Source organism: Tachypleus tridentatus, chromosome 6 (genome assembly GCF_004210375.1).
Source record: "Tachypleus tridentatus isolate NWPU-2018 chromosome 6, ASM421037v1, whole genome shotgun sequence".
Lineage (NCBI taxonomy): Eukaryota > Metazoa > Arthropoda > Merostomata > Xiphosura > Limulidae > Tachypleus > Tachypleus tridentatus.
The window spans coordinates 115,447,325-115,473,177 of NC_134830.1; the positions used below are offsets into that span (position 1 = coordinate 115,447,325).

Consider the following 25,853-nt stretch of genomic DNA (forward strand, 5'->3'; position numbering starts at 1 on the left):
TGAATATCTATATATCCAAAAATGTTACAAAAATACAGAAGCTCTCATAGAATGTCCTAATTTTTTCACATGACTGTGTATGTTCACCCGATAAAATTAACGATTAAATCAACAAACTAAAACAACACTTCATCAACATCAACAAATTTCCTCCAAAAACTTTTGAAAAAATTATATACACACATCTAGATCAACAGCACAATCAACAACAAACAAACCATAATAAACCCTTAGATACAACAAACTACAAAACCTTATACTGCTGCATACCATATGTTCCCGACGTCAGCGAAATATTAACTAGTATTTGAAAAAAAAAAACTTATAACAAAACATAACATTCCAGTAAACACCAAATTTATTTAAAAACCAGAAACGAAACTAAAGTCCATACTACGTAAAAACTACACTGACAAACACAACACCAACATTATTTATAAAATACAATGCAACAATTGTCACAACTTCTGTATTGGAGAAACAAGCAGAAAACAAGAAACTAGATTCAAGGAAAACAACAACAAAGACAACTTGACATGTTTTTGAATGCTGCAAATCAAATATACACAACACAACAATATAAAACATCCAGATGCTAAGTTGGGAAACAAATACAAACAAACGCAAAATCAAAGAAGCCCTACTTATACAACAACTCAATCCAAAATTAAACCAATATAAAGAAACATCCTTATACCTATACTAATTAATAACCTAACATCTAACTGCCACGCCCCTTATAATCCCATACCTGTTTATCGTCCCTAAGACGTGTGCCGACAACGGTCAGTTGTAAACTCTCTCTCTGTTAACCTGAAGATGGCCAAAGAAAGAGGAAACTTGTTCTCTGTTTCTTTTTGGTAGAAGTGTTAATAACGATACCAGCCATTCTAAGATACAATTCCACTATAGGTTGATAAAAGAGTAGCCCAAAAATTGGTGGTGGGTGGTGATGACTAGCTAATTTCCCTTTAGTGTTACGCTGTTCAAGTAGACACAGCTAGTGCAGATAGCCCTTATGTAGCTTTGCGTGAAATTGAAGAAAACAACAACACACAAACCATACGAAGTTGGAAAGACGAGAAAAAAATATTTGATCAGAGAAGATACAAACAAAATAAACTTATAGCAAGATATTAGAGTTTCTCTTCCAAATCTAGGAAAAGTTGGTTTTGATTTATTAAAACAGTAATATATAATTTATATATGTGAATTTGAATTTAGAGGCTGGAGCTATTATTATTTTATAATAATAGTATATATCTATAAAAAGGTAAATAGGTATAAGAAGGTTGAAGGTTCAAAGGTCAGACTATTAATTCTTTCGATATTATATGAAAAGACATTGAGCCTTTACAGCAATAATAAGTACAAATACACGAGCCTACCGATCAAGACGCACCAGTTATTTCTATCGCATGTTAATATTTACAAAAGTACCATTATCTGTCATAATAGACTTTACAGAGATAATACGAAAGCTACAAAATGCGATTAGTTTAGGATCTAATAGCATAAACTAAAATAAAAAACAGGGCGTAAATTTCGTGTCCACTGCAATATTATATTTTGCGGCATGTATATATAAAGGTGATTCATAGTTAGAGTGTAGCTTCTACAATTGAGATTTCTTGCTTAACGCTAGAGATACCATTTTTGCGCGTTCGAGTCCCCGTCACTCCGAAAATACTCGCTTTTTCAGCTGTGACGGCGTTATAATGTGACTGTGAATCCCACTATTCGTTGGTAAAAGAATAGCCAAAGAATTGGCTGTGGGTGATGATGACTAGCTGTCTTCTCTTTAGTCTTACACTGCAAAATTAGGAACGGCTAGTGCAGATAGCCCTCGTGTAGCTTTGCGCGAAATTCAAGACAAACCAAACCACAGACAGCGTGATATGAATTTTTTCTTATCAGTAGACCATGTGTCTTGAACACACTAGGTGAATTGTGCTAAACTACTATACTGAAATATTAACCTATAAAAAAATTAAATAATCATTGCGACGTTATTACTTATTCAGATAATTATATAAGTACCAGAAATAACCATTATTTGGAAATTCCTTGTCCCTCTTTAGTCAGAGTCCCTTTATAGCTACAATTAAGCACCAATCTATTGGAAACGTTATTCGGAGAGCTGTTTTTCTTTAAGTGTTACATGATAGTTAGGGTGTTTGACTCGGTCCTTCTGCGGACCTCGACTTCAAATCCCGTCATTAAACAAACATTCGTTTTCAACCGAAATTCCACAAAAAAACTTGTACCTCATTATAAAAAATAAAGAGTTCAGTTAGCTATTGTAAGGAAATATTAATCTATCAAAATCCATTAACTGAAAATTATCTGTTTTTCTTTATTTAGATACATACAGGTCTGCATAGATTGATACCGTTATACAGTATGTTCTGCCATATGAAATAAAGGTTCCAGATTGGCCACTTGTCGTCAGTTAGAACCGCCTCAGCAATTGATCCAATGGTCTCTGTTGATGTATTGGAAACAACTGTAAAGCATTTTAGACTTGTCCTACTACTACGTTCACATTTTCAATGAAGAACTTGTTGGTGAGTATATTTCGTTTCTCTCAGTTACTTACGATAGAAGTGTGAGTACACAAACAATGAATGTTTTAATATATTATTTGGTGTGAATTTCCCGCAAAGATACACGAGGGCTATCTGCATTAGCCGCCCCTAATTTAGTACTGTAAGACTAGAGAGACAGCAACTAGTCATCACCACCCACCGCCAACTCTTGAGCTACTATTCTACTAACGAAAAGTGGGATTGACCATAACGTTATAACGTCCTCAAGGCTGAAAAGGCGAGCGTGTTTGGTGCGACCGGGATTCGAACCTGCGAACCTCTGATTACGAGTCCAATGCTTTAACCACTTTGCCCTGCTGGGCCTTATATCATTTGAAATAGGTAAAATATTTTATAAAAGTAATAAGTCACGGAAATTCTGTCCAACTCGACAGTTGCTAATATCTTAAACTATAGACTATTATGTCACACTTTTCTAGAGCATGTTCATATGCCTAGAACTTAATAACGGATCCAAATTCTCATGTAATTTTATACGAGTTTAAGATTCCATTTTAGCGGACCCAAAATAGCCTTGCTGGGAGCAGAGATAGGCAAAATTAGCCCATTTCTGTTTCATTATTCATGTTTTTTCTTTTTTTTTTCTAAATTCGAAGTTTTCAAATTCTTAGTAATTTCTTCGTTGAATTTTAGTATAATTTATAAAATTAATCTTATTTAGAACTTTATTTATATTTTAGTACGTTTTCTCAATTGTTTTCTCCTGCTGTTAATTCTACAACTCTGTAACAATAGACACTTCAAATAATCTTTCAGAATGTGTTGTACATGATTTTCCTGTAATTAGAAACAAGTTGATATAACAACAGAATTAACTGGACCTTCTCATGCTTTAACAGCGCCATAATCAGTCACGTATTTGCAATTGTGAAAAGACGCAAGTTATCTACGGTTCCAGACTTTTTGGACACCCTGTGTTATTTCGTTTAGAATTAACGTTGTTTGCTCTGGCTTCATGAAAATAAACTAACGCACTTTGTTTAACGTTAGTAACTACAGTTACAGTTTTATGTGTGTGTATTACAAATAAAATGGTTTTGTTTATAAAACTGTAACTATAAAATAAAGGAAATTAATCAAAATGGTTATAAAATATTTAAAAGTGGCCGTAAATTATTTGGCCGCTTTGGCTTAGAAATTTAAGCTCTTTAAAAAAAAATAATTTAGGAAAATTTATATACAGTAAATCCGATATCTTTGCAGCAGTTACAAAATATACCTCAATATCTGTACAACAGTCCCTGGCATGGCCAAGTGGTTCAGGCACTCTACTCGTAATCCGAGGGTCGAGGGTTCGAATCCCTGTCACACCAAACATGCTCGCCCTTTCATCCGTGGGATCGTTATAATTTAACGATCAATCCCCCTATTCGTTGGTAAAAGAGTAGCCTAAGAGTTGGCGGTGGGTGGTGATGACTAGCTGCCTTTCCCCTAGTCTTACACTGCTAAATTAGGGATGGCTAGCGCAGATAGCCCTTGAGTAGCTTTGAGCGAAATTCAAAACAAACCAACCCAAACCTATCTGTATTATCTGTGACGTTGTGATTTGATGTTTTAGTGTTTTTACCGGTTATATAACATATCTCAAAGTTTTCAGCTGTAGTTTATATTAAAACAGTAGAAATATTAATTACTGTTCCATTCATGATCACGGTGTGTTTTAGAAAGTATGTGGCGGAAGTAGACTAAACACATGTTGGCGTCAGTAGATTACATTTTTCACGTTAACATAATGCTTGGTTATCACGGGCGCTTTGCTTACAAAACATTAATGGATGGATAAAAAACCCAAGGTTAGATAAAAAACAAACACTTTACATCCATCAAATAAGCGTATTTTTTATTAATTATATCATACAATAACTAATGTTGCCACGAGCATATCAAATTTTCTGAAGCAGTCATACCAAATCTATTCTTGTGGAGGAGATTCATCGGTAAGTCTGAAGGCTTATACGCTAAAATTCGGATAGCTTATTATATAGCTTTGTGTGTTTAAATATAAATTAAGTTTCCAATGATAAACAAACATAAATAAAAATTATAGGGAGTTTGTTGGAAAAAGTAGCTATTGCTAAATCGTATGTTGTATCATACCAGGGCTAGTGAAGTATAATTGGTATTTCATGTGATAATATCAACCTTAGTGTGCTGTTTTACTATAAAGAATATGTTATGTATTGTTATTTCTTTCGAACGAGCTTTCGGTCTATTATAATAATTATAACAATTTAGAATAGACTGAAACCGAGTCAAATTTTGATTTAAATTTGAAATTTAATGTATCAACTTTATGATATTTGCCAACAAGACTAATACACACAGTTTATTTTAAATATATTTAAACATATTTTAAAGTACAAACAATAATACAATACATATGATACTATAAATAATGATTTATATACAAAAGTTTAAAAATTTACAAATAATATCGTGTCTTCCATCTGGTCTGGTACTGAGTAATTTGCCCCCCAGTGGTACAGTGGTATGTCTACGGACTTACACCACTAAAAACTGGGTGTCGATACACGTGGTGGGCAAAGCACAGAGAGCCCATTGTATAGCTTTGTGCTTAATTCTAAACAAACAAACTGAATAATTTATCGGCGATTTACGACGAGAGAATTAATTCTGAGTCGATATTGGTACACTTCATTCAACAGGGAGCTAGCTAGCTCTTCACGCGTGACTTTTTCATACCTGACGTTATAAAATGTCTCCGTAGAAATACTAACATTCGAAGCTAATCCACTGAAATTAAACAGTTTGTAATCTTCGAAATCAATAAATATTCTTGGTCAAATATCTGAGGTTCCCGATTAATAAGCGTTAATCATAGTTATAGTTTCTGTGGTTTATAGTATACCAAGTGTAGCAAGTCAAAAATATATATTGTCCCATTGTCTGTCGCTTTAGTTTGTAAGAGTTAGACGATATTACAAAAATTTCAGTTGAAACAACAATGCTGGCGATATGCTAGTGCTTTAGTACATCAAATATTGTTCATTCTTACTCTTGGGAATCTTCTACAAATTTAACGAATAGGCAAAAACTTTGCAAGATACATTTAAAAGTATAAGTGATATGCATTTCTGAACATATATTTAACTGAAACAAATATTGATAGTAAAATAAATATGTAATAGTAAATCTGTCAAAAATGCCTCCAAGTTTCTATACGTGGTTTTATTCATTTATTATGACAAAACAATATAAATGTAGCTCATCCAAAACTAACGTGACTTTATGCACTATATTGAGCTTGTTCGTGACCCTGTTTTGTTTAAGTTACAAGTGGAGATCTATTTGAAACACTAGAACAATCGTAGTTTCATAATCACTCCTCCATACGCTATCGGGTCCAGCATAGCCAGGTGGTTAAGGCGCTCGACTCGTAATTTGAGGGTCGCGGGTTCGAATTCTCGTTGCACCAAACATGTTCGCCCTTTCAACTGTGGGGACGTTATAATGTGACAGTCAATCCCACTATTCGTTGGAAAAAAGTAGCCTAAGAGTTGGCGGTGGGTGGTGATGACTAGCTGCCTTCCCTCTAGTCTTACACTGCTAAATTAAGGACTGTTAGCGCAGATAGCCCTCGTGTAAATTTGTGCGAAATTTAAAAACACAAATAAACTTATGCCATCATCTCTAGTTCCCTCAACATTCTCGTAGGCCGTACGACACTATGTAAGAATTTTATGAACTTACACAAGCAAGTAATTAACTTTTTTAACCCAAAACTGTACCTTGAAACAACCTGCAAAACTGTCTTTACACTGTAGTATTTTTTGGGAGGGATGTTCGTAGAATCTAGTAAAAACTTTGGAAAGTCGAATTTCAGCCAAAACCCGATAATTAGTATAGTTTATTAAAATGTTTACTGCTCTGGTTCTGTGTAATCTGTGTTAAGTTTTGTCAACAATCCAGGTGTAATTAAGGAGTTAAGATTTATGGGTCGTGTAAGCTTAGGAATTCTGTATGTGCAGTGTCAGCCCTTATGATCAATTAGATAAGACGAATTATGCATGAAGGTAATTTAACTGAGCCATTTAAAATGAGTCATAATTCATCAACAAGGTAAGAAAGTAAAATCTAAAATGTTCCATTACTCAGATCATTCCAGTAAAGCTGCCATAAAAAAACCAGAAACTAGAATTTACTGACGTTTAAAAAACTGGAGAGAACATGTTTTTTTGATGGAAACCTTTTATTGAATTGAAGAGGAAAATTTCATTAACTTCCAAAAGACTCCAGTGTTTGATATTTTACCTACTTTGGGAAAAACGCAGACATACTGCAAAAAGATGCAAAGAAGAGCTGTCTGTTTAAAGATATTTCCATGGTATATAAAAAGATTTCACTTCTCACTAAAATGGAAATTTAACGCCCTTTCAGTTGAAAGATCGCTTATTCAGACAATTAACATTCGCGAAAGACAAAATTATCGATTTAAATGATTTTACATTGTTGTTGTGACGTTTCACGCATGTGGTCTAACGATTTTTTCGATACATACAAAAATACATCATAAAAGTCTCACCAGACGTACGTGAGTCACCATATAATCAGTTAAATATTCTCAAATCCTTCCACGAGTGAAAACTACGTATATTTAAACGCCCTTATACGGTTAACTAGATAAAACAAAATACACTATAAATGAATTTCTATAACAGAAAATGCGCCATTAACACCAACAGAATTATTAAAATATTTATGAAGCAAGAAAAATAAATAAATAATAAAACAGATAAATTACACATCAGTTTAAGTTAACACTGAAATATTAAAGAGTTTACGAGTGAGGCATTAATGACGCAATGTCGAAAAAGAAGTAAAGAAATATTAATTCAAAACACATTTACAGAAACAGAAACAGTTCTTTGTTAGGCTTAGCAACATCTAACAACTAACACGGGTAACTTCCAAGAGCATAATGTACATGCTTGAATAACATAACATGCAACGATGAAAATTATTGTCATGTCATATAACAAGAAAAATGAAAATGTAGGTAACGTCATCAACTGGAAATAATCAAAATCATGATAATGATTGTGCAAATTATTCGATAGTGAATTAAAATTATATATAGTTTTTTTAAATATCAGTATACGTGATAAATTACATATTGTATGCGTAATTTGGGCACATTATTTGTATGTGTTGATTAGTACGGTATGAAGTGTTTGGATTGATCAATACATACATACATAGATAGAAAAATAAAAACATTTTTAGAAATATTTAATTACTTCGTCATATAGCATTATGAAATTATTTCTTTTGTGTGTTCTTTTTCAATAACTTTACTATTCGTTCTACAGCAGAAGTGACGTTAAATCGATGGATAAAGCAGCATGTATATATATATTCCAATGACTTGTTCCGAAACAGCTAGTAGCGAACAAAGTCGGATATGTGTTTCCTCGAACCTATGTAGATACTTGTGCTAACCCCAGAAGTTATTTAGCAACCTAGTCGTTCAAACAATTAACCTACATCTGAAAAAAAAAGATGTTTTAACTCCAGAATTCGTCAACCTTTCAATCATAAATACTCTACTACAGAGCTGATCAATATATATTATGAATCAACTATTACTCCCGAGCGCCCCCTTGAGTATATGGCCCAGCATGGCCAGGTAGTTAAGGCACTCGACTCGTAATCTGAGGGTCGCAGATTCGAATCTCCAAACATGCTCGCCCTTTCAGCCGTGGGAGCGTTATAATGTAATGATCAATCCCAGTATTCGTTGGTAAAAGAGTAGCCCATGAGCTGATGGTGAGTGGTAATGACTAGCTGCCTTACACTACTAAATTAGGGACGGCTAGCGCAGATAGCTCTCGTGTAGCTTTGCGCGAAATTCAAAAACAAACAAAATCAATTATTACTGCGTATTCACTTCTAATATTTCACTGTAATTCTTATTATATCGTAGTTTATTGACTGTAATGTTTTTCAGGAACGCACGCTATTATTATTTCTCATCGTAATATTCAAATAAACTTGATTTCCAAAATGACTGTTTCCATTTGTTTAGCATGTTAACCCTGATTTACCAGATTATATTCATATCTCATCACCCTTTTAAAGACATTTTCGTAAACTAGCTATGCACTAAATGACTTGTGGGACCACAAGTTCTAATTAACTTTTGAACATTTACACACGCAAAATATTATAACTATTACCAATACTGCAGTTACTCCCTCTAATCATTACAGGTTCTAATTAACTTATGAACACTTACACACGCAAAATATTACAAATACTACCAATGCTGCAGTTACGCACTCTAATCATTACAATATAATACCAACACTGCAGTTATTCTCTCTATTCATAACAGTATTTCTTCAACAAATACTACCAATACTGGAGTTACTCCCTCTAATCATTGCAATATTTCTCTGTGCAATTTACATATAAAATGAGCGATTCAGCCCAGTTGTAATGATGACTTTTTTTTTAACTTCGCGCAAAGCTGCTCGAGGGCTATCTGTGCTAGCCGTCCCTAATTTATCAGTGTAAGACTAGAGGGAAGGCAGCTAGTCATCACCACCCACCGCCAACTCTTGGGCTACTCTTTTACCAACGAATAGTGGGATTGATCGTAACATTATAACGCCCCCGCGGCTGAAAGGGCGAGCGTGTTTGGTGCGACCGGGATTCGAACCCGCGATGGTCGGATTACGAGTCGAACGCCTTAATACGCTTGGCCATGCCGGGCCCATAATGACTTCAATACATTAAGTGTTGTAAAAGCAAAAAACGTAAAATTACTTAATGTAATGTAATATGTAGACCCCATCTGATAGTGTAATCTGTCATTTAGAAAATACTTTTGGTTATTTTACTCAACGTTTACATCATTTCTTGAACCTTGTTTTTATTTATTTTAAAATTTAAATATAAATTAAAACATTCTAATGTGTTATAATAAGCTTAAAATCAATTTCTACTATCAATTCCAAATTTATATGAGATAAGATTCAGAAGATCAATTGGAGGTGTGCTTCCCATCCCTTTTCCATCTTGCACTCCAAAGGCCAGGAAGTTCCTGATGTACAGAACACTGCCAATACTCTCAGTGAGAACTTTTATCATCTTTCCAGCATTACTGTTTCTTCTCCTACCTTCTTGGCCATCAAGTCTCGAGCACAGTAATTATCCCTTTCCTATTGCTTCTATGACTATAATTACCTCCTTATCCTGGTGGAACTCAAACTTGCTCTTCATCAGTCGGACCTTATGAGGTTCACTATGAGATGCTGTGCCATCTCTCTCCTGCATTTCTTACTCTTCTTTTGGTCATCTTTAATTGGATCTTGCAAGAAAAGGTGTTTTTTTTCTAATGTTTGGCGCAAGCCTATTATCCTACTTTTTTCTAGTCCTGGGAGGGATTCCTAGACTCTTTCTAATTATCGTCCCATTGCTCTTACTAATTGTCTCTGTAATGTCATTGAGAGATAGTCAATGCTCGTCTTGGTTGGTTCCTGAGATCAAACAACCACTTCTCTCCATTCAGTGTGGGTTTCTTTGTCAACGCTTCCCTTAGGACCACCTGACTTGACTTGAAACCTTGATCATGGAATCTTCCTCAAGAGAAAACATCTTGTTTCCATTTTCCTTCGATCTTCAAAAGGTTTATGAAACTACGGGATGATATGGCACACTGTAGGACCTCCATTCGTATGGGTTGCGTGGTCATCTACTCATTTTTATTTATAACTATTTAATGAACAGGAGATTCCAAGTCCATGTATGTTCGACCCTTTCAATACAGGAGCTTGTAGTCTCTCAAGGCTATGTCTTGAATGTCACACTTTCAATAGTAAGATCAATGATATCACTAACTAACTTCCTCCTACGGTTGCAAATGGCTTCTATATCGACGACTTCAACATTTCTTGTCAGTCATCGAACATGAGGCTTATTGAGTGGCAACTTCAAACTGCCTTCAATTACTTGTTGAAGTGGACCATAGCAAATGGTTTTTACCTTTTCTTTCTCCAAAACCACTTGCATGCACTTTTTCCCACCTACGGTGTTCACACCCTGATCCCATCTCGGTGACGTTGTCCTTCCTGGGACAAAGTTCTTAGGGTTTATCTCTAACTATAAGCTTTCTTTCATTTCTCACGTCATTAAGCTACGAGTTAAGTGTGCAAGAGCACTGAACATCCTCCATTCCTCTCTTTCACTTCTTTATCAATGTTTTATGCTCAAGATCTATCGTACCTTCATTCGATCCAAACTGGAATATGAGTATCTGGTCTACAGTTCTACCAGGACCTCTAACTTGAAGATGTTGGACCCGATTCACCATATGGGGCTTCGGCTCTGCAATGGGACTTTTCTCTCTTCTCCAGTCCATAATGTGTACACACAGTCCCATGAACCTCCTCATAACCTCTGCTGTTTGCAACTTTCTCTGCAGCATGCTACCAAGCATCAATCCTTTCCACAGTATCCCGCCTGCGATTGTCTTTCTTTCTCAGTGGGCTGTGCTCTTTCAGAATAGGTAATTTGCATTTCCATCTTTTGGTCTTCGTATCCAAGCACAACTGACTGAATTGGATTTGGTATTGAATGAGTTGCTGTCCCCAGTGATCAGCCCATTCCAAAATAGATTATTATCATCCCCAATTGTGATCTTTCTTTAGATCACTTGAGAAAGGCATTTTCTCCCAATTGGAAGTACTGTCTTCTCTTTACCGAACATTCTTCAAACCATTCTTCTATTCCCTTTTATATGAATGATTGAAAATGAGGTGACTCTGTGGGATCTGCCAGGGTTTGTTGTGACTTGGTGGTTGTTCACAGGATCCTCTCTGCAGTTTCTACATTCACTATCAAGTTGTGTGCCATTTCTCTTGCTCTGGATCGCGTAGATGTTATGTGGTACACTTACTGCACATTTTATATTGACTGCTTTAGCTCTCTACTAGTCCTGGAATCACTTAACGTAGTTATCACCCTGTTCTCGTTGATATTCAACAATGACTGGCCCATTTTTTTCAATCTTTCATTACTATTCAGCTTTTCTGAATATCTGGCCCTGTGGAATTTTCGAGAACGATTTTTCTGACACTGATCTGGTGCTGTCACAGGCATGTCCATCCCATATATGGACTATGGTCCTATATTTAAGTCTAAACTTTGCGCCAGTTGGCAGTCGACTTGGAATGATCGACGTCATAACAAGCTTTTTTAGATCAAACTTTTTGTTGCTCTTTGACTGTCTTGTTTCTATATTGATTGTAAAGTCGACTTGGCTAGGCTATGCATTGGTCACAGTTTTTGAGTCGTTTTTTTTTATTTGGTACTGCTACACCAATGTGTGACCTTTGTTACTCTCAAGTCATAATACTCCAAGTTTTACTTCATGCTATAATTACGACTTGAGCGGTAGAACATGTTAGACATGTATTTTTTTATGGATTTACCCATGACATTGAATGGTGTCATTGCAAATGGGGACACTGTCCAAGTTAATTGTGTTTTAAGTTTTTACTAGACACTGGTCTTTTTAATCCTATTTTATTTTTATATGAATTTTGAACTTTTCTTAGTTTTAACTGGATTTATTTTTACATTTTTTCATGATTTAACTTTTAAGGTTTTTGCTATTTTTTGGCGTATACAGTCTAGTTGTGTTGTTCCAAAAAATGCCAAACAACTAATCCACTTTCCTGGGACATCATAGTGAACTGAATTAGTAAAACTAGGAGATTTTTCGACAGGTAATAGCAGATAACATGTTAATGGACAACTTGACAGGAAGTATTGGGAATCCAACAGTCTTGAGATGGTCAGAGCTAGGAATGGTGAAACTTTGGTTCAAAAGGCACTGATGAAAGTGGGTCGACATATAAGGGGATTTTCCACTTGTCAAAAAGCATGATCAAAGTAAAGCCACAAACAACAACAAAAATTTTGTTTTAATAATGTGCATTAAAACTAGACCCCTAGTGAAAAAATCCATTAGTAATTGGTGCCCATCAATGAAAAAAAACAAACAAAAAACGGCATACTATTTCATCATTTCGTAGTTTATTCGGTTTCAAAGAATTAAATGTACTTATATATGAAATATATCGTTCACTAGTAGGTCAGTGGTAAGTTTAATTATTTACAACACTAAAATCCGGGGTTTGATTCTTCACAATGAACAGAGTGCATATAACCCATTGTCAAGCTTTATACCAAGAAAACAACTACAACAATGAAACATTTCCAGTTTTTTATCATAAGTGCCATTAAGTACTATTACTTTTGACCCATAAATCAATATAAATTTGAATTGGACAAATGCCCACCAATTTGGTGTCGTTTAAAAATTGTATTACATTATCAGTTGCTTTATTTCGTATGCTGATTTAAGTATGTACGAATTAGTCACTTCTCTCACGAATTTCAAGTGTCCTCGAACTTAAAGGTTTAAAAGTTCCAACGTGGTTCTAGGAAATTTTAGATAAAATCGTAACATACTAGTGAAATGTCCGTTGTTTGGTTGAGAATGGGTCTGACAAGATCTGGTGGTAAGGGCTCTCAACTTACATTTAGTATGTCGTGGATTCGACCCATCATCGATCATGTTCGTCCTTTCATCTCTAACAACGTGACAGTCAATCTCACTGCTCGTTAGAGTAGTTCAGAAGATGAAGTTGGATGGTGTTTACTAGCTGCCTTCCCTCAAGTTAATTATTCTAGATTAGGAACAGCAAGCGAAGTTAACACTTTGGTGATTTTGGTCAAAACTATAGAATCGGAAGTGAATTTTAAAACCTCAGAAACTAAAAATATTTATCTTAAAAACGTTATTCAACTGTCCCTTCTAACCAAACACCAAAGTTCGCTTACTTTAGCTATTCATGTTGACAGGATAAAAGGTATGCAAGTCATTATTTAAAAAAAAAACAAAGTTATTGACATTATAGTATATTACAAAAAATGATAAATTCATAACATATGTGATTTTAAAAATTATTTTAATTATAGTGTTTTTAATTTAGTACGCCATTTTTTCCTTCTTAATTTGGAGAAAGTTCAGTTGCATGTTTTCCACGCTACTATGTGTGTATTCAATTTGGCTTTAGTATAAAAAGACTGAAATAATTTGTGTTTAATACATTTTAATATTTAAAATTGACTTACAAAAACTGAAATTAGCCTTTGATATTTTACTCTTATGGTGATGTAACACATTTGATAATATTTTCAGTGCTTTGACATTATAAAATTTAGTACTACAATAATGGATTCTTTTACAAAATAAGGCTTAATGTCGAAAACTTTGAGTGGATATTTCAGGAATTATAACATTGGCCCCAGCCATAGGAAGTTGCTAGTGATCATGTCTACCGTCCAACTCCTAGGTGTCCTTCCACAATCGACTCATGAGCTAGCATCACTACTTGAATCCGATATTCTGTGATCTGTTTAACTTCACCAGTATAACTGCCTTGATATATCTGGTACAACACTCCCTTACAGTTCTCTATTGTGTAACTCCCTTACATCTTTGTCTTGCGCTAGACATTCTTCCTCGCACTGTCCTCCAGTTTCTGTAGGCTGACATTCGAGATGTCACCTCTCAAGAATTGCAGGAACTTGATGTCTTCTTGTGGTGAGTGCAGATAACACATCAGTCTCCTTTCTGTATGGTTCCTCCAAATTTCTACTGCCTGGTACATTTTCAATCACTGAGTAGTAGATGGGTGCCTTCATACGCATGATCTCAAGGTCTCCCACACAGTATAGGGTGTCCACCTTTATTCTTGCTGTATTAAAGTTTCTCATTGTTTCATCAATCAGCACACAAAGATGTACTTTCCCTGTCATGTTGTCATCAGATACTAATGTGGTTCTCACTGACGCACTACTGCATTAAGTATCTTACAGGACTTTCACTTTCTTCTTCGTGGCATAGCCTTCACATACTGGCAGGTTGTGATTTGTTAGCATCTGTTAATGTTTGTTAATACTCTAATAACTACTGATCCATTTGCTAACTTGAGCTTAACATCAACCACACACTATTTAATCATGGTGATATCAGTTTCTTCTTGTAATGATTATGACATATTGTTTCTATTTTGTTTATTCTGGAAGTAGTCTCCATAGTGAAAGACATTCTTTTATAGTTTCTTGCCAGAACTATCTCTGTAGATAGTTCCAGCTGCTTTATGTTAAAATTTCTCTGGGTACTTACTGGTAACAGAGTTATACTAATTTACAATGTGCACCAGTTATAACAAACATAGCATCTTTTTTTTTCTTTTGCCTGTTAATCTCTTGTCAACTTTGGTAACATCCTGTTTCTGGTTAACTTCCCTGGTTTTGACTTTAAGTGGTTATTCTTGTCGTAGCCAGTCATACTCACTTCATGAACTCCCATATACTGTTCTGTAAGGTTGATCATTTCGTACATGTCTTTTGATGCTCTCTTCTTTACGAACATTGAATTGTTAGCAGAGCACATGATCATGAATAGTTCACGTACCTGTAGATTCACCAGCCTTTCTAAACTATTTTAACATTTGGTTACATTAGTTAAGTTTGATTTATCTGAGTTTCCGCGAAAATAATATTCAGTAAATTCACAGTGTTTTGGCAAAACCATGTTTAACTTCTTATAATCTATGGCATTTTCTGATGTCATGGCTGCATACACTTGTAAGCCTTTTTCTGTTCGAAATGGGCTGAGAAAGAATGTTCAGTCACTTTTGTCCCACTTTTAGGCAAGTTTCTCACATCTTTCCACGAAATCATCTATGCATCTTCTTGTTCATGAAATGTGCGCAGCTTGGGTCAACTAGTCCTGACTGCATTGTCATTATTGTGCCCTTCATCTTTCTATTGGACAAGTTTTACAGGCTCAGTGTGAGTTCTTATTACATTTAATTACACCCTCTCTTTTCTCTCCTTTTCTTCTTTCTTTCTTTTGTTCCATTCTAATTCTCTTTTATTCTCCTTTCTGTTGAGGGTCTCCTCCCTCTCTAATTCCTGTTCTTTGACAAACTCTTATTATCACTATATTTTAGCCCAAGTCGCTCATCTCTCCTATCTATCTATTTATCAAAGTCATTTGACATGGTTATATAGCAAGGTTGATTTTGCCACTACTATCGGTTACGAGTATATAAGCCTAGTTTTGCTAAAGGTCACGTCTTCTACCGTTATTTACCGCTGTATAATCCTGGCTGACTCGCAACTGTCAGCTTTTAGATAGTTGTGATTCTTTACAATAGATGTCAGTCTTACACTTTCTACACTCTACTTGATATTGTATGATGCAACAATATCTGATTAAAGCAAAAAGAAAAATTACTAGATATTATATGATACAACAATACTTGGTCAAACCAAGAAGAAAACTACTAGATATTATATGGTGCAACAATACTTGATTAGAGCAACAAGAAAAACTAGTAGATATTAAATGATGCAACAATTATTATTATTATTATTATTATTGATTAAAGCAATAAGAAAAACTACTATATATTATATGATGCAACAATACCCGATTAAAGCAACAAGAAAAACTACTGGATATTACTGTACAACGATACTTAATTAAAATAACGAGAAAAATAAAGAAGGTTCAAGTAACATAACGTCAATTGTCAAGAAGTGATTTGTAAACAGTAAATACGATGTAAACTTAATAGTACTATTGTATTAAACTTAACATGAAACATTATGTCGCCATATTAAAAACGTTTCATCAACATACCTTAACCAAACTTCTTGTTTCTTAATATGCTTTATCTAACGCTTTAATTTCAAAAATGAATTTTAACACACGTTTCCAAAGGTAAGGAATACAACTTAGGTAATATAAAGTTTCTTGTTTTTTAAGTGTTAAAGTTACACAGTTTTTAACTTTTATTTTCACCGTTGTACGAAGTTTTTATATTGAATTGAATTTTAGGTTTGTTTTTTACCTACCTTCTTTCAGCAATTTTTTTCAATTTTTCAGTCATTTATATGAAACAATTATAGTTTGATCCCCATTATGGGTTTTATAAATAACATCTTTTAAATTCTTTAAAATTTCCACATGTTTTATTATTGTTTGTAGATTTAAAGTTCGTAACAAAATGACATTTTTAATTAGTTTAGATTTCTCTTATAATGTATTTGTAAAGACCTTTTAGAGCATATCAAAAATGTAAATCTTTATTTAAAACATGTAGGTACTTATAATTTAGGGTTAAGTTCCATTATTATAACAGTAGTTGTTGGTTGGTTGTTCTTTTTTATTAAAACCTATTATACGAGAACATTCAGTTAAGGCAACTTGTGCAAAAATTTTAAAAACAAAACTAGGGCATATAATATTAACAGTCATGAATTATAACTATTATCAACTAATTAATAATAATGCAATCATTTTTTTTTTACTGATGAACGTTACAAATCACGCGAGAGGCTTCAAATGCATCCAATAGTGTTAGTTCAAAAAACCTCTCTGACATTTTTAGACCTCAATTGAAACATCCTAACTTAGTTATTTCTAAAGAGCCAATTAACGGGATGGCAATTTAGCATCTATACTCTACTTGAAACTGAACAAAAATTGGCTCGTTTCCTTATATATATTTAAACTTATTTAATATGGAGTTGTTATTTATCTACGAATAAAAAGAAAATATATTTAAAAACATCTTCGTTTGACAAGTTTGTATTATAATCTATTTAAATATGGAATTATTATAATTTTAGATTCACCTAACTGAATTCACAACTACATATGTCCATCAGAAAAAAAAGACAACGGATAATCCAGGTTTGAGATGCTGAATTATTTAAAGAAGTTACCTGTTGGAGTGGCTCTGTTTTATGCAATTATAACCGTTGGATTTTATACATTTTTGTCTTCTAATTATCTGCATGCTCTTTGGAAAATAGATCGTGTAAGACCAACTGGACTGAAAATAACAGAAGATCCCGAGAATAATCAAAAGGATGATTGGATAAAAGTTACTAAAGATATCCACATATACTCAGCGTTCTGGGATGATAGGCTAAAACCCTTGAAAAGCTTTGTTCGAGTTGTAGCTGTCGGACCACGCGTTGGCCTAAAACAAAAGAATATCAGCTGTGTCGCTTACAACCAGAGTCAAAACGTTTCCATGGTGACTCCTACCAGCTATAATGTCATTGAGGAACACCATTTACAAAAGTACTCAGCAGTGTACTTCATCTGTCATTGGCCTAGAAACAAACCACCTCCCATTTTGATAAGTTTGCGTCATAATCCTACATCAGTGGAGTCCACAAAACTTTCTGTCCACATTGGACGTCAAAACAATTTTTCAGAAACTGAAAATAATATGGCAGTGTGTGCTCGTCCTTTCTTTGGGCCATTTAACAACACATTGGCTTTAGCAGAGTTTATAGCTGTATACATCATTTTAGGAGTTCATCATTTTACGTTTTATAACTACCAAATATCAAACGAGACACAGATATTCATTTCTTCTCTGCAAGAACAAGGATTCCAAATTGAACTTCTTCCTTGGAGCCTACCACATTCGGTGATAAAGAAAACTTGGGCATACGGTCAGTTAGCTAGCATTCAGGATTGTATTTATAGAAACATGTTTGATTATAAATACGTGGCCTTGGTAGATATCGATGAATTTATTTTCCCACGAAGTCACCAAACGTTGCAGGAAATGATAATGTCCATGCCCGTGAAAACTTGGAGTAACTTAGTGTTTCGTAATTCTTTCTTCTGCAACCAACATCCAGACGATATTAGATATCCGGATATTGATATACCACTCAAAACTTTAAAACGTGTGATCCGAGAAAAGACAATATGGAGCCCCTATGCCAGATCCAAACTTATAGTCCGACCTTCCAAAATAACCACGTGTGGTATTCATTTCGTTTGGAAACATCTTAAGGCATGGAATTCCCTCGTGGTGTCACCGCAAGTGAGCATTCTGCACCATTACCGTCCTAACTTGTGTACCAAAGACTATTCGAAACTAAAGGTAGACAAATATGTATTAAAATTCAAAAGCCAGCTGCTGAATTCCAGAGTGTTACAGACCTGGCGTGAACTGTACCTGCCAGAAACCCAATACTAATTTTACCTGGAGCATTTTGCTTGTTTTAGTACAAAGCCATAAAATGCGCTATCCGCACTCTATCCAATGCGGAGAATTTCTGAGGAAGACCTTGCCGAAACATTCGACCACATACAATAACAACGGTTCTTTCGTTCAGTTAGAAAAACAACAACAAAAGACAAACGATACTTAATTTTTTTGGAGTCAGCAGATATTGAAATATTACTCAGGAATGATAACATTTAATGTAATTAAATAGAACCTGTACTTTAATTTTATTAAAACAGAAAAAAAAATAATTAAAAATACATATTGATATTTGTTATATGATTACCATATTTATTAGTATTATAGTATAAATATATTTCAAAAATGTTGTTGAGATGCATCTTCAGAATAAGATAACTGATATTCGAACTATTTCTCGTAATTATCAGTCTAGTAAAACGTCTGCCTATATTTAATACAATTGGTTGTTTCTTTGTTTTCGAATTTCTGCGCTAGCCGTCCCAAATTTAGCAGAGGGAAAGCAGTTAATCATCACTAACTCTTGGGCTATTCTTTTGCTAACGAATAGTGGGGTTGACCGTCACATTATAACGCCCTCACGCCTTAAAGAGCCAGCATGTTTGGTGCGACGGAGATTCGAATTCGCGATCTTCAGATTATGAGTTGAGTGCCTTAACCATCTGGCTACGCCGGGCCACTAATACAATTACATTGAAAAGTTTCAAGTGTCATCATGTACGTACAGTAAACGTATTGATACAGGAATATACGGCTATTAGTACTTTTGTTCATACATAAACATTTGCTCTCAAACATTCACTCGACTCGTAATATAAGGATCGCGGGTTCGAGTCCCCGTCACACGAAATATGCTCACCTTTTCAGTCGTGGGGGCGTTATAAAGTTACGGTCAATCCCACTATTTCTTGGTGAAAGAGTAGCTCAAGAGTTAATGGTCGGTGGTGTTGACTAATTGCCTTCTCTCTAGCTTATCACTGCTGAGTTATGGGGAGCTAATGGAGTTCCTTATTATTCTTTTCAGCGAACTGCACAACTTTTAACATATAAAAAACATTATAGTTTTAATCAGAAAATGTTATTAAAATCTTCAGCTTTGTACTTGAGTCATTTTGATGCAATAAGTTGCATATTATTAAAGAGCACAATCCAAGCACTTTTTTCCGTGCAGTACTTCCAATTTTTTTTTTCACAAAATGCTCACTTTTTTATAATTGTTTTATCATGAGGTATAAATATTAGGCGTTTCTATTAGTAGTAAAATCACTTTCTCTTTACTAAATGATCTAATAATACAATAAAACATTTTGTCACTGCTCATTGCTCAAATGTCACACATACGCCAAATATTTCTTGTTGCTGATTGATCCGATCTCGTAAAAAAAACATTTTCTCATTTGAAATCGTTCAAATTTTACAATAAAACACTTTCTCATTCGTTATTGATTAATTGCAATGCTAATATTTTTAACCTCCCTAAAATGTCTCTTGCGTATATTTATAACGTTATTGTAATTATCGCTCTATTGATGTAATGTTTCATTAGTTCTAAGAATTCAAATATTTTCAACATATCGGCTGTTAATTAGTCCATTGACCGAATCCCTTAACGATGGTTATGAAATTCAGACCAAAAACTTTTGTGTTAAATAATGACATCATGGAAGATAAAAAATTCGTTCTTATGTTTCATTACATAAATCTAAACGTTAACTGAAAAAATGCGACACAGTTTTGGAGGAATTAATTCACAATACGATTATTTCAATCCCTAAATAAATTCAACCAATGATTTTAAAACTCGTGATCCAGCCTTGGCTTGCCATAGGTTTTTTCTTTGCAAAATGGTACCTATAGTAGGTTGCAATTACTTGCTATAGGAGCAGTGTCCATACAGGACCGTTCTGCCCAGCCATTGTTCCTTAGATTGGAGTCATCTACCTGGCCAGATTGAGTGTTGCGCCATTAATGACACTATGTCAGTTCCCTCACACTCATCCACCACCTGTCTTTCTTGAAATCATATGTATGGTCTGTTCTCTTATATGGCTGTGAGAGCTAGACACTGAACAGAGATACAGAGAAGAGATTAGAAGCTGCTGAAATGTGGTTCCTTAGAAGGATGCTAAAAATATCATGGACTGAAAGAAAAACAAATGTGGAAGTCATGTAGCTGGCAGGATACAAAAGGTCACTCATGAAAACTATAAAAAAGAGACAAATGGAATTTCTAGGACACATTTGTAGGAAGAATGGGATAGAGAAATAGATGCTATGTGGAAAAATAGAAGGTAGGAAAAGCAGAGGGTGTCAAAGAACTAAATATATCGACAGCCTCAATAACTATGTCACCAAGAACTCAATGAGCAACATCGAGTTGATAAGGAGGATTGAGAACAGAGAAGTCTGGCATGCCATGGTCGTCGATGTTTGCCGCAGATTTGACACATGAAGAAGAAGATCCAGCCTTTCCTGTTCAAATCACGCATCAGTCTTTCCAAGTCAAGTAGGCCCGGCATGGTCAGATGGTTAAGGCGCTTTACTCGTATTCTAAATGTGACGAGTTCGAATCCCTGTCACACCAAACATGCTCGCCCTTTCAGCTATGGGGACATTATAATGATACCACTAGTCCTTGGTAAAAGAGTAGCCCAAGAGCTGGCGCTGGGTAGTGATGACTAGCTGTCTACACTCTAGTCTTACACTGCAAAATTAGGGACGGCTAGCGCAGATAGATCTCCTGTAACTTTGCACGAAATTCAAAACAAACCAAAAATATGGAAGTAACTAGGTGTTAAAATGAGAAAGAAATTTGTTTTATACCGATCGTAAGCGAATCTATAGCAAATACTAACTACGCATAGCTATCCCTAATTTTGTAGTAATAGGCTTACAAAATAAAACTACTCTAGTCTCCCAGTACAGGGAGATTTGGTCGTTATTCCAGGGCACTAACGATCCTAATGAGCGAACACTTAGTAGACTTCGAACCATGAATCTCCGAATTCACAGTCTGGGCACACTACCTGCTGGAAGAGAAAAAAAAATTCTTCCAAAGTTCTCAGTTGCAGTCTTCACAGTTTATCTTCTAATACGTCATAAATTTAACCTCACACACAAAAGAAAATGTATAGAATTAGAACGTCCTAAGTGAAAAAGCAAATAGGCCTAGCCTATAAAACAAACGTATACCACCTAATATAAATTAGAACACGTGAAAAGAGTAAAGTCCAAATTATAATACTTACTGTGTATAATGAGATTAAATTTAAGTCAAGCGTAACTGGTATAGCGCTCACACGAGGTGGAAGATGAATTGAACCTGGATATTTTGTTTTATTTTTAATTAGTATTAGATTAAATAGGCCTATTTAGTCATGGATTATTAATAATACATATATTTAACTTCACATAGAAAATAAATGTATATAGAATTATAACATTGGCTGTGAAAAACAATTACAGCAACTTAAAAAAAGAAAGTAGACTCAAAGTCTCGAAACCGGTGTCTCATTTAACAGAAGAAGAACGGTAACAAAACCTTATCTGAAAATGCGTGGTTATTTTCGACTGGTCCTACCTTCTGCTTATTTATTCAACTTTGAAGTATTTTATTAATTCATTTAGTGTCTAAACTTTCAGGTTTCGATATGACATTTCTGTAAAGTGATATTCTCTGTTAATGAACAAACTTAGACATACTGTAGTTAGCAACAAATAGAAACGTAGTTTTAAAGTAACATGAGCTCTGTGTAGTTGTTGCTTAACCCTCATATTAGGTAAATTAATATGTATAATTATAAACGGACTTTTAGATAACGCAGAGAAAAGTCCGTGTATAATTCTACACATAGCTGTATGTAACCATCAGTTTGGATTCTAGTGTATACAAGGAGATGTTTCAACAGTGTGGTGATGGTTAATGTTTAGCATGCAGAGTCTCACACATGATTAGAAGAGTACTAACCCTTGTATTATATGTTGTGTTTCGAGCTTTTTGACACTCCTGGAACTACATAAGGATAACGAGATTAAGCCATCTTTAGAACAACAAGGCTGATGAACGAGGGTTAAGCATGGGTATGCTTCTTTACGTTCTAAGAAATAATATATAGAAGGGCGAAATAACTCAGTATCAAAAACGTGAAATAGCATTAATAAAATTAGGAAAAACTTCGAGGTCAGTCAAGGTTCCTCACGAAACTGTAAAGTTGAACTGTTTAAATTAAAAATATTCTCTCCCTGATAATTGGTTGTTTTCAGTAAAGATATAACTTCGATTGTTCAGTAGGTACTACGCCTACTTCTTTCAAATATGGCTACTTCTTAAATATTTAGAGATAAAACTCGTCAGTCAAAAAAAAACACAAAAAACAGGCGTTAGAGTTGTTTTCTAGCGCGAAGTTATTCATTGGACAATCTCCATTCTGTTCACTGCAGATCAAAGAAGCTAAAATATCTTGTTAACGAACCTTGTCAAGTTCAGTAAGTGTCCCTGAATCTACCGAAAACAAAGCAGTAAAGAAGAGATAAAAAAACCACCGATATTGTGATTTTCGTTTTCTTTATATATTTTCAAAGAAAACTAAAAATGATTAAACAGAAATATTTATATACTTAAGTAAGAACAAAGGTAAGGTTAATCTGAATTATTCAATGATATCTAAGCATTTTCAGTTGTTAATAAGGTTTTGTTTTGAATTTCGCTCAAAGCTACACGAGGGCTATCTGCGCTAGACATCCCTAATTTTGCAGTGTAAAACTAGAGGGAGGGTAACTAGTCATCATTGTCCACCGCCAACTCTTGGGCTACTCTTTTACCAACGAATAGTGGCATTGACCGGCACATTTTCACGCCCCCACGGCTGAAAAGATGAGCATGTTTGGTATGACAGGGAGTCGAATCCGCGCCCCCCGGATTACGAGTCCACTGCCTTAACCACCTGGCCATGCCGGGCCCTACAGGGATGTTCAATGTATTTATATTGTAATGCAAAATGACACTTTTCCATTTTGTGAACAGGTAAATTTGAGTTCAGATAAATTAAGAGATGCCTAACAGTTATAATCAATTCTTAAAATCTTTGTTATAATTTTTAAATAAATTATTAATCCCTGTAATGGCGCGCATTCACTTTTATTTTGAATTTCACGCATTGCTACACGAGTGCTATCTGCATTAGCTCCCCCTAATTCAGCAGTGATAGGCTATAGAGTAGGCAGTTAGTCAAAACCACCGACTGTCAGCTCTTGGACTACTCTTTTACCAACGAAAAGTGCGATTGACCATCACATTATAACGCCCCCAAGGCTAAAAGGGCGAGCATGTTCTGTGACGATAGAGGACGAAGAGGAACCACAACGTTCCTGATCACCCCAGTTGGAGAGAGAATTCTCCAGATTTCTCTCTCTCTAAACTAAACCCCTGCCACATTAGTTTGCGTTTGCGTTTGTGACAGGGATTTGACTAGGCAATCCTCAGACTGCCATTAGGCCATACCAGGCCACGCGCTTTCGGGCTATACTAAAAGTGAATTACAATGAAATACAAAAACAGGATTTTTAAAATAAAAAATAGAACAACTATTAATTTTGGAATAATGGAAGTCATGACAGTTGTTACTCTTTACTCTAAAACTCATGTTTTATCTAATAATGAAAAATCAGGCTTAACTATTTATGAAAATGGAAATAATTTATATGTTCTAAATATTCTGAATACAGGTACATAATACATTTGATTTTTGTGACATACAGTTCTTACATAATGTTATCTTTAATCTTAAAGATTTTTTTTTCTCAGCGAAAGGATACACATTCATCTATCAGCATTCTGTCCACCACTGAGAATCAAACCCCGGATTTCAATGCTGTATCGTTTGTAAACGTACCGCTGAGCCACCAGGAAACATTTTTAAATATAAAAATCTATATTTTAAAATGAAAACTTTACTGTTTACTGTTATAAATTCTAATAGGGACAATGCAAACACTGACACCACAATAACTGAAGGATTATTTGTGCCATCGATTATTCAAGGGTTGTTTTGTGTCTGTCATAATTCAAGCTAATTGAGTTGGTGGTAGTTCAAAAATGGTATTTTAAGAGTTGTTTCGTCGATCTTGGTTCGAAAACCGTGTCACGAATAACTGAAGGACTATTTATACTTGATTGTTTGTATCAAGTATAATTCATCAAGTGCATATGTAAGTTACAACTTAACACCTGTCTGTGTCAAATATAACTCATCGAGTACATATGCAAGTTATAAATTAACACCTGTGTCAACTATAACTTAACTGTTTGTATGAAATCAGCTCAACCACCCTTTGTGTCGGTCACAACTAAATTGTTTTCGAGAAATGTAATTCAAGATTTGTGTATATAATAACTAAAAATTTAACAATATATTTTACCACGTGGTGACCAATAACTCGGAACCTGATTACAGCGATGATGGCTCAGAAATTGTGTGAGTTGTTAACACCAACTCAACAACTATATTTTTATACCAAGAGACATTTTATTCGGTAAATATTTAAATATATTTTTGTCACCAACAGTTCTAAAGCTTTTCAGTTATAATAATTGATAATAACTCCATACCTTTTGTGCTGTCAGATATTCAGTAACACCCGCAACATTCGTATTGCTAACTTAAGAAAAAAAGAGAGAACGTATATAGGTTCAATAACTATTAATATTTCTTTCAGAAATGTCTCAAAAAGTTTGTGTTAAACATAACCCAGTTTCATGTTGGTAATAGCTTCGCTCAAATTTTTTTTGATAAATCTACTGAACTCGAGTTTCTGTATCAGAGTATAATAAGATCCATCAGTTATAATAGTTAAAACTCATACCGATTATATTGGACTGCGATGGTTTTATTGTCTTGAATTCTTCACATGTTCTACGGTAATTTCCGTTCGTTGCATACAAAAATGATGTCCATTTTCTCCATCACGTACTGGTTTTTCACAAAACGTTATATGTATTTTTACACAAGTGAATCATTTTCATTGAAATCGGGTTACATTTTAGTATGCTTAAAATGTTCAGAACCACTGGCTATAGATTTGTCTGGACAATCGTGACATGAAAATCTTATCGATCGTT

The 25,853-nt window shown here is 34.6% G+C and overlaps 1 protein-coding gene across 1 annotated transcript; it reads left to right on the forward strand.

The window, feature by feature from the left end:
- The first annotated feature begins 2,369 nt into the window (after positions 1-2,369).
- Positions 2,370-19,822, forward strand: LOC143253372 (beta-1,4-galactosyltransferase galt-1-like). Its single transcript, XM_076507141.1, has 2 exons — positions 2,370-2,567; positions 17,352-19,822. Exon 2 carries the CDS (start codon positions 17,423-17,425, stop codon positions 18,725-18,727), a length of 1,305 nt encoding a protein of 434 aa, XP_076363256.1. The 5' UTR covers positions 2,370-2,567; positions 17,352-17,422; the 3' UTR covers positions 18,728-19,822.
- Positions 19,823-25,853: the final 6,031 nt, after the last annotated feature.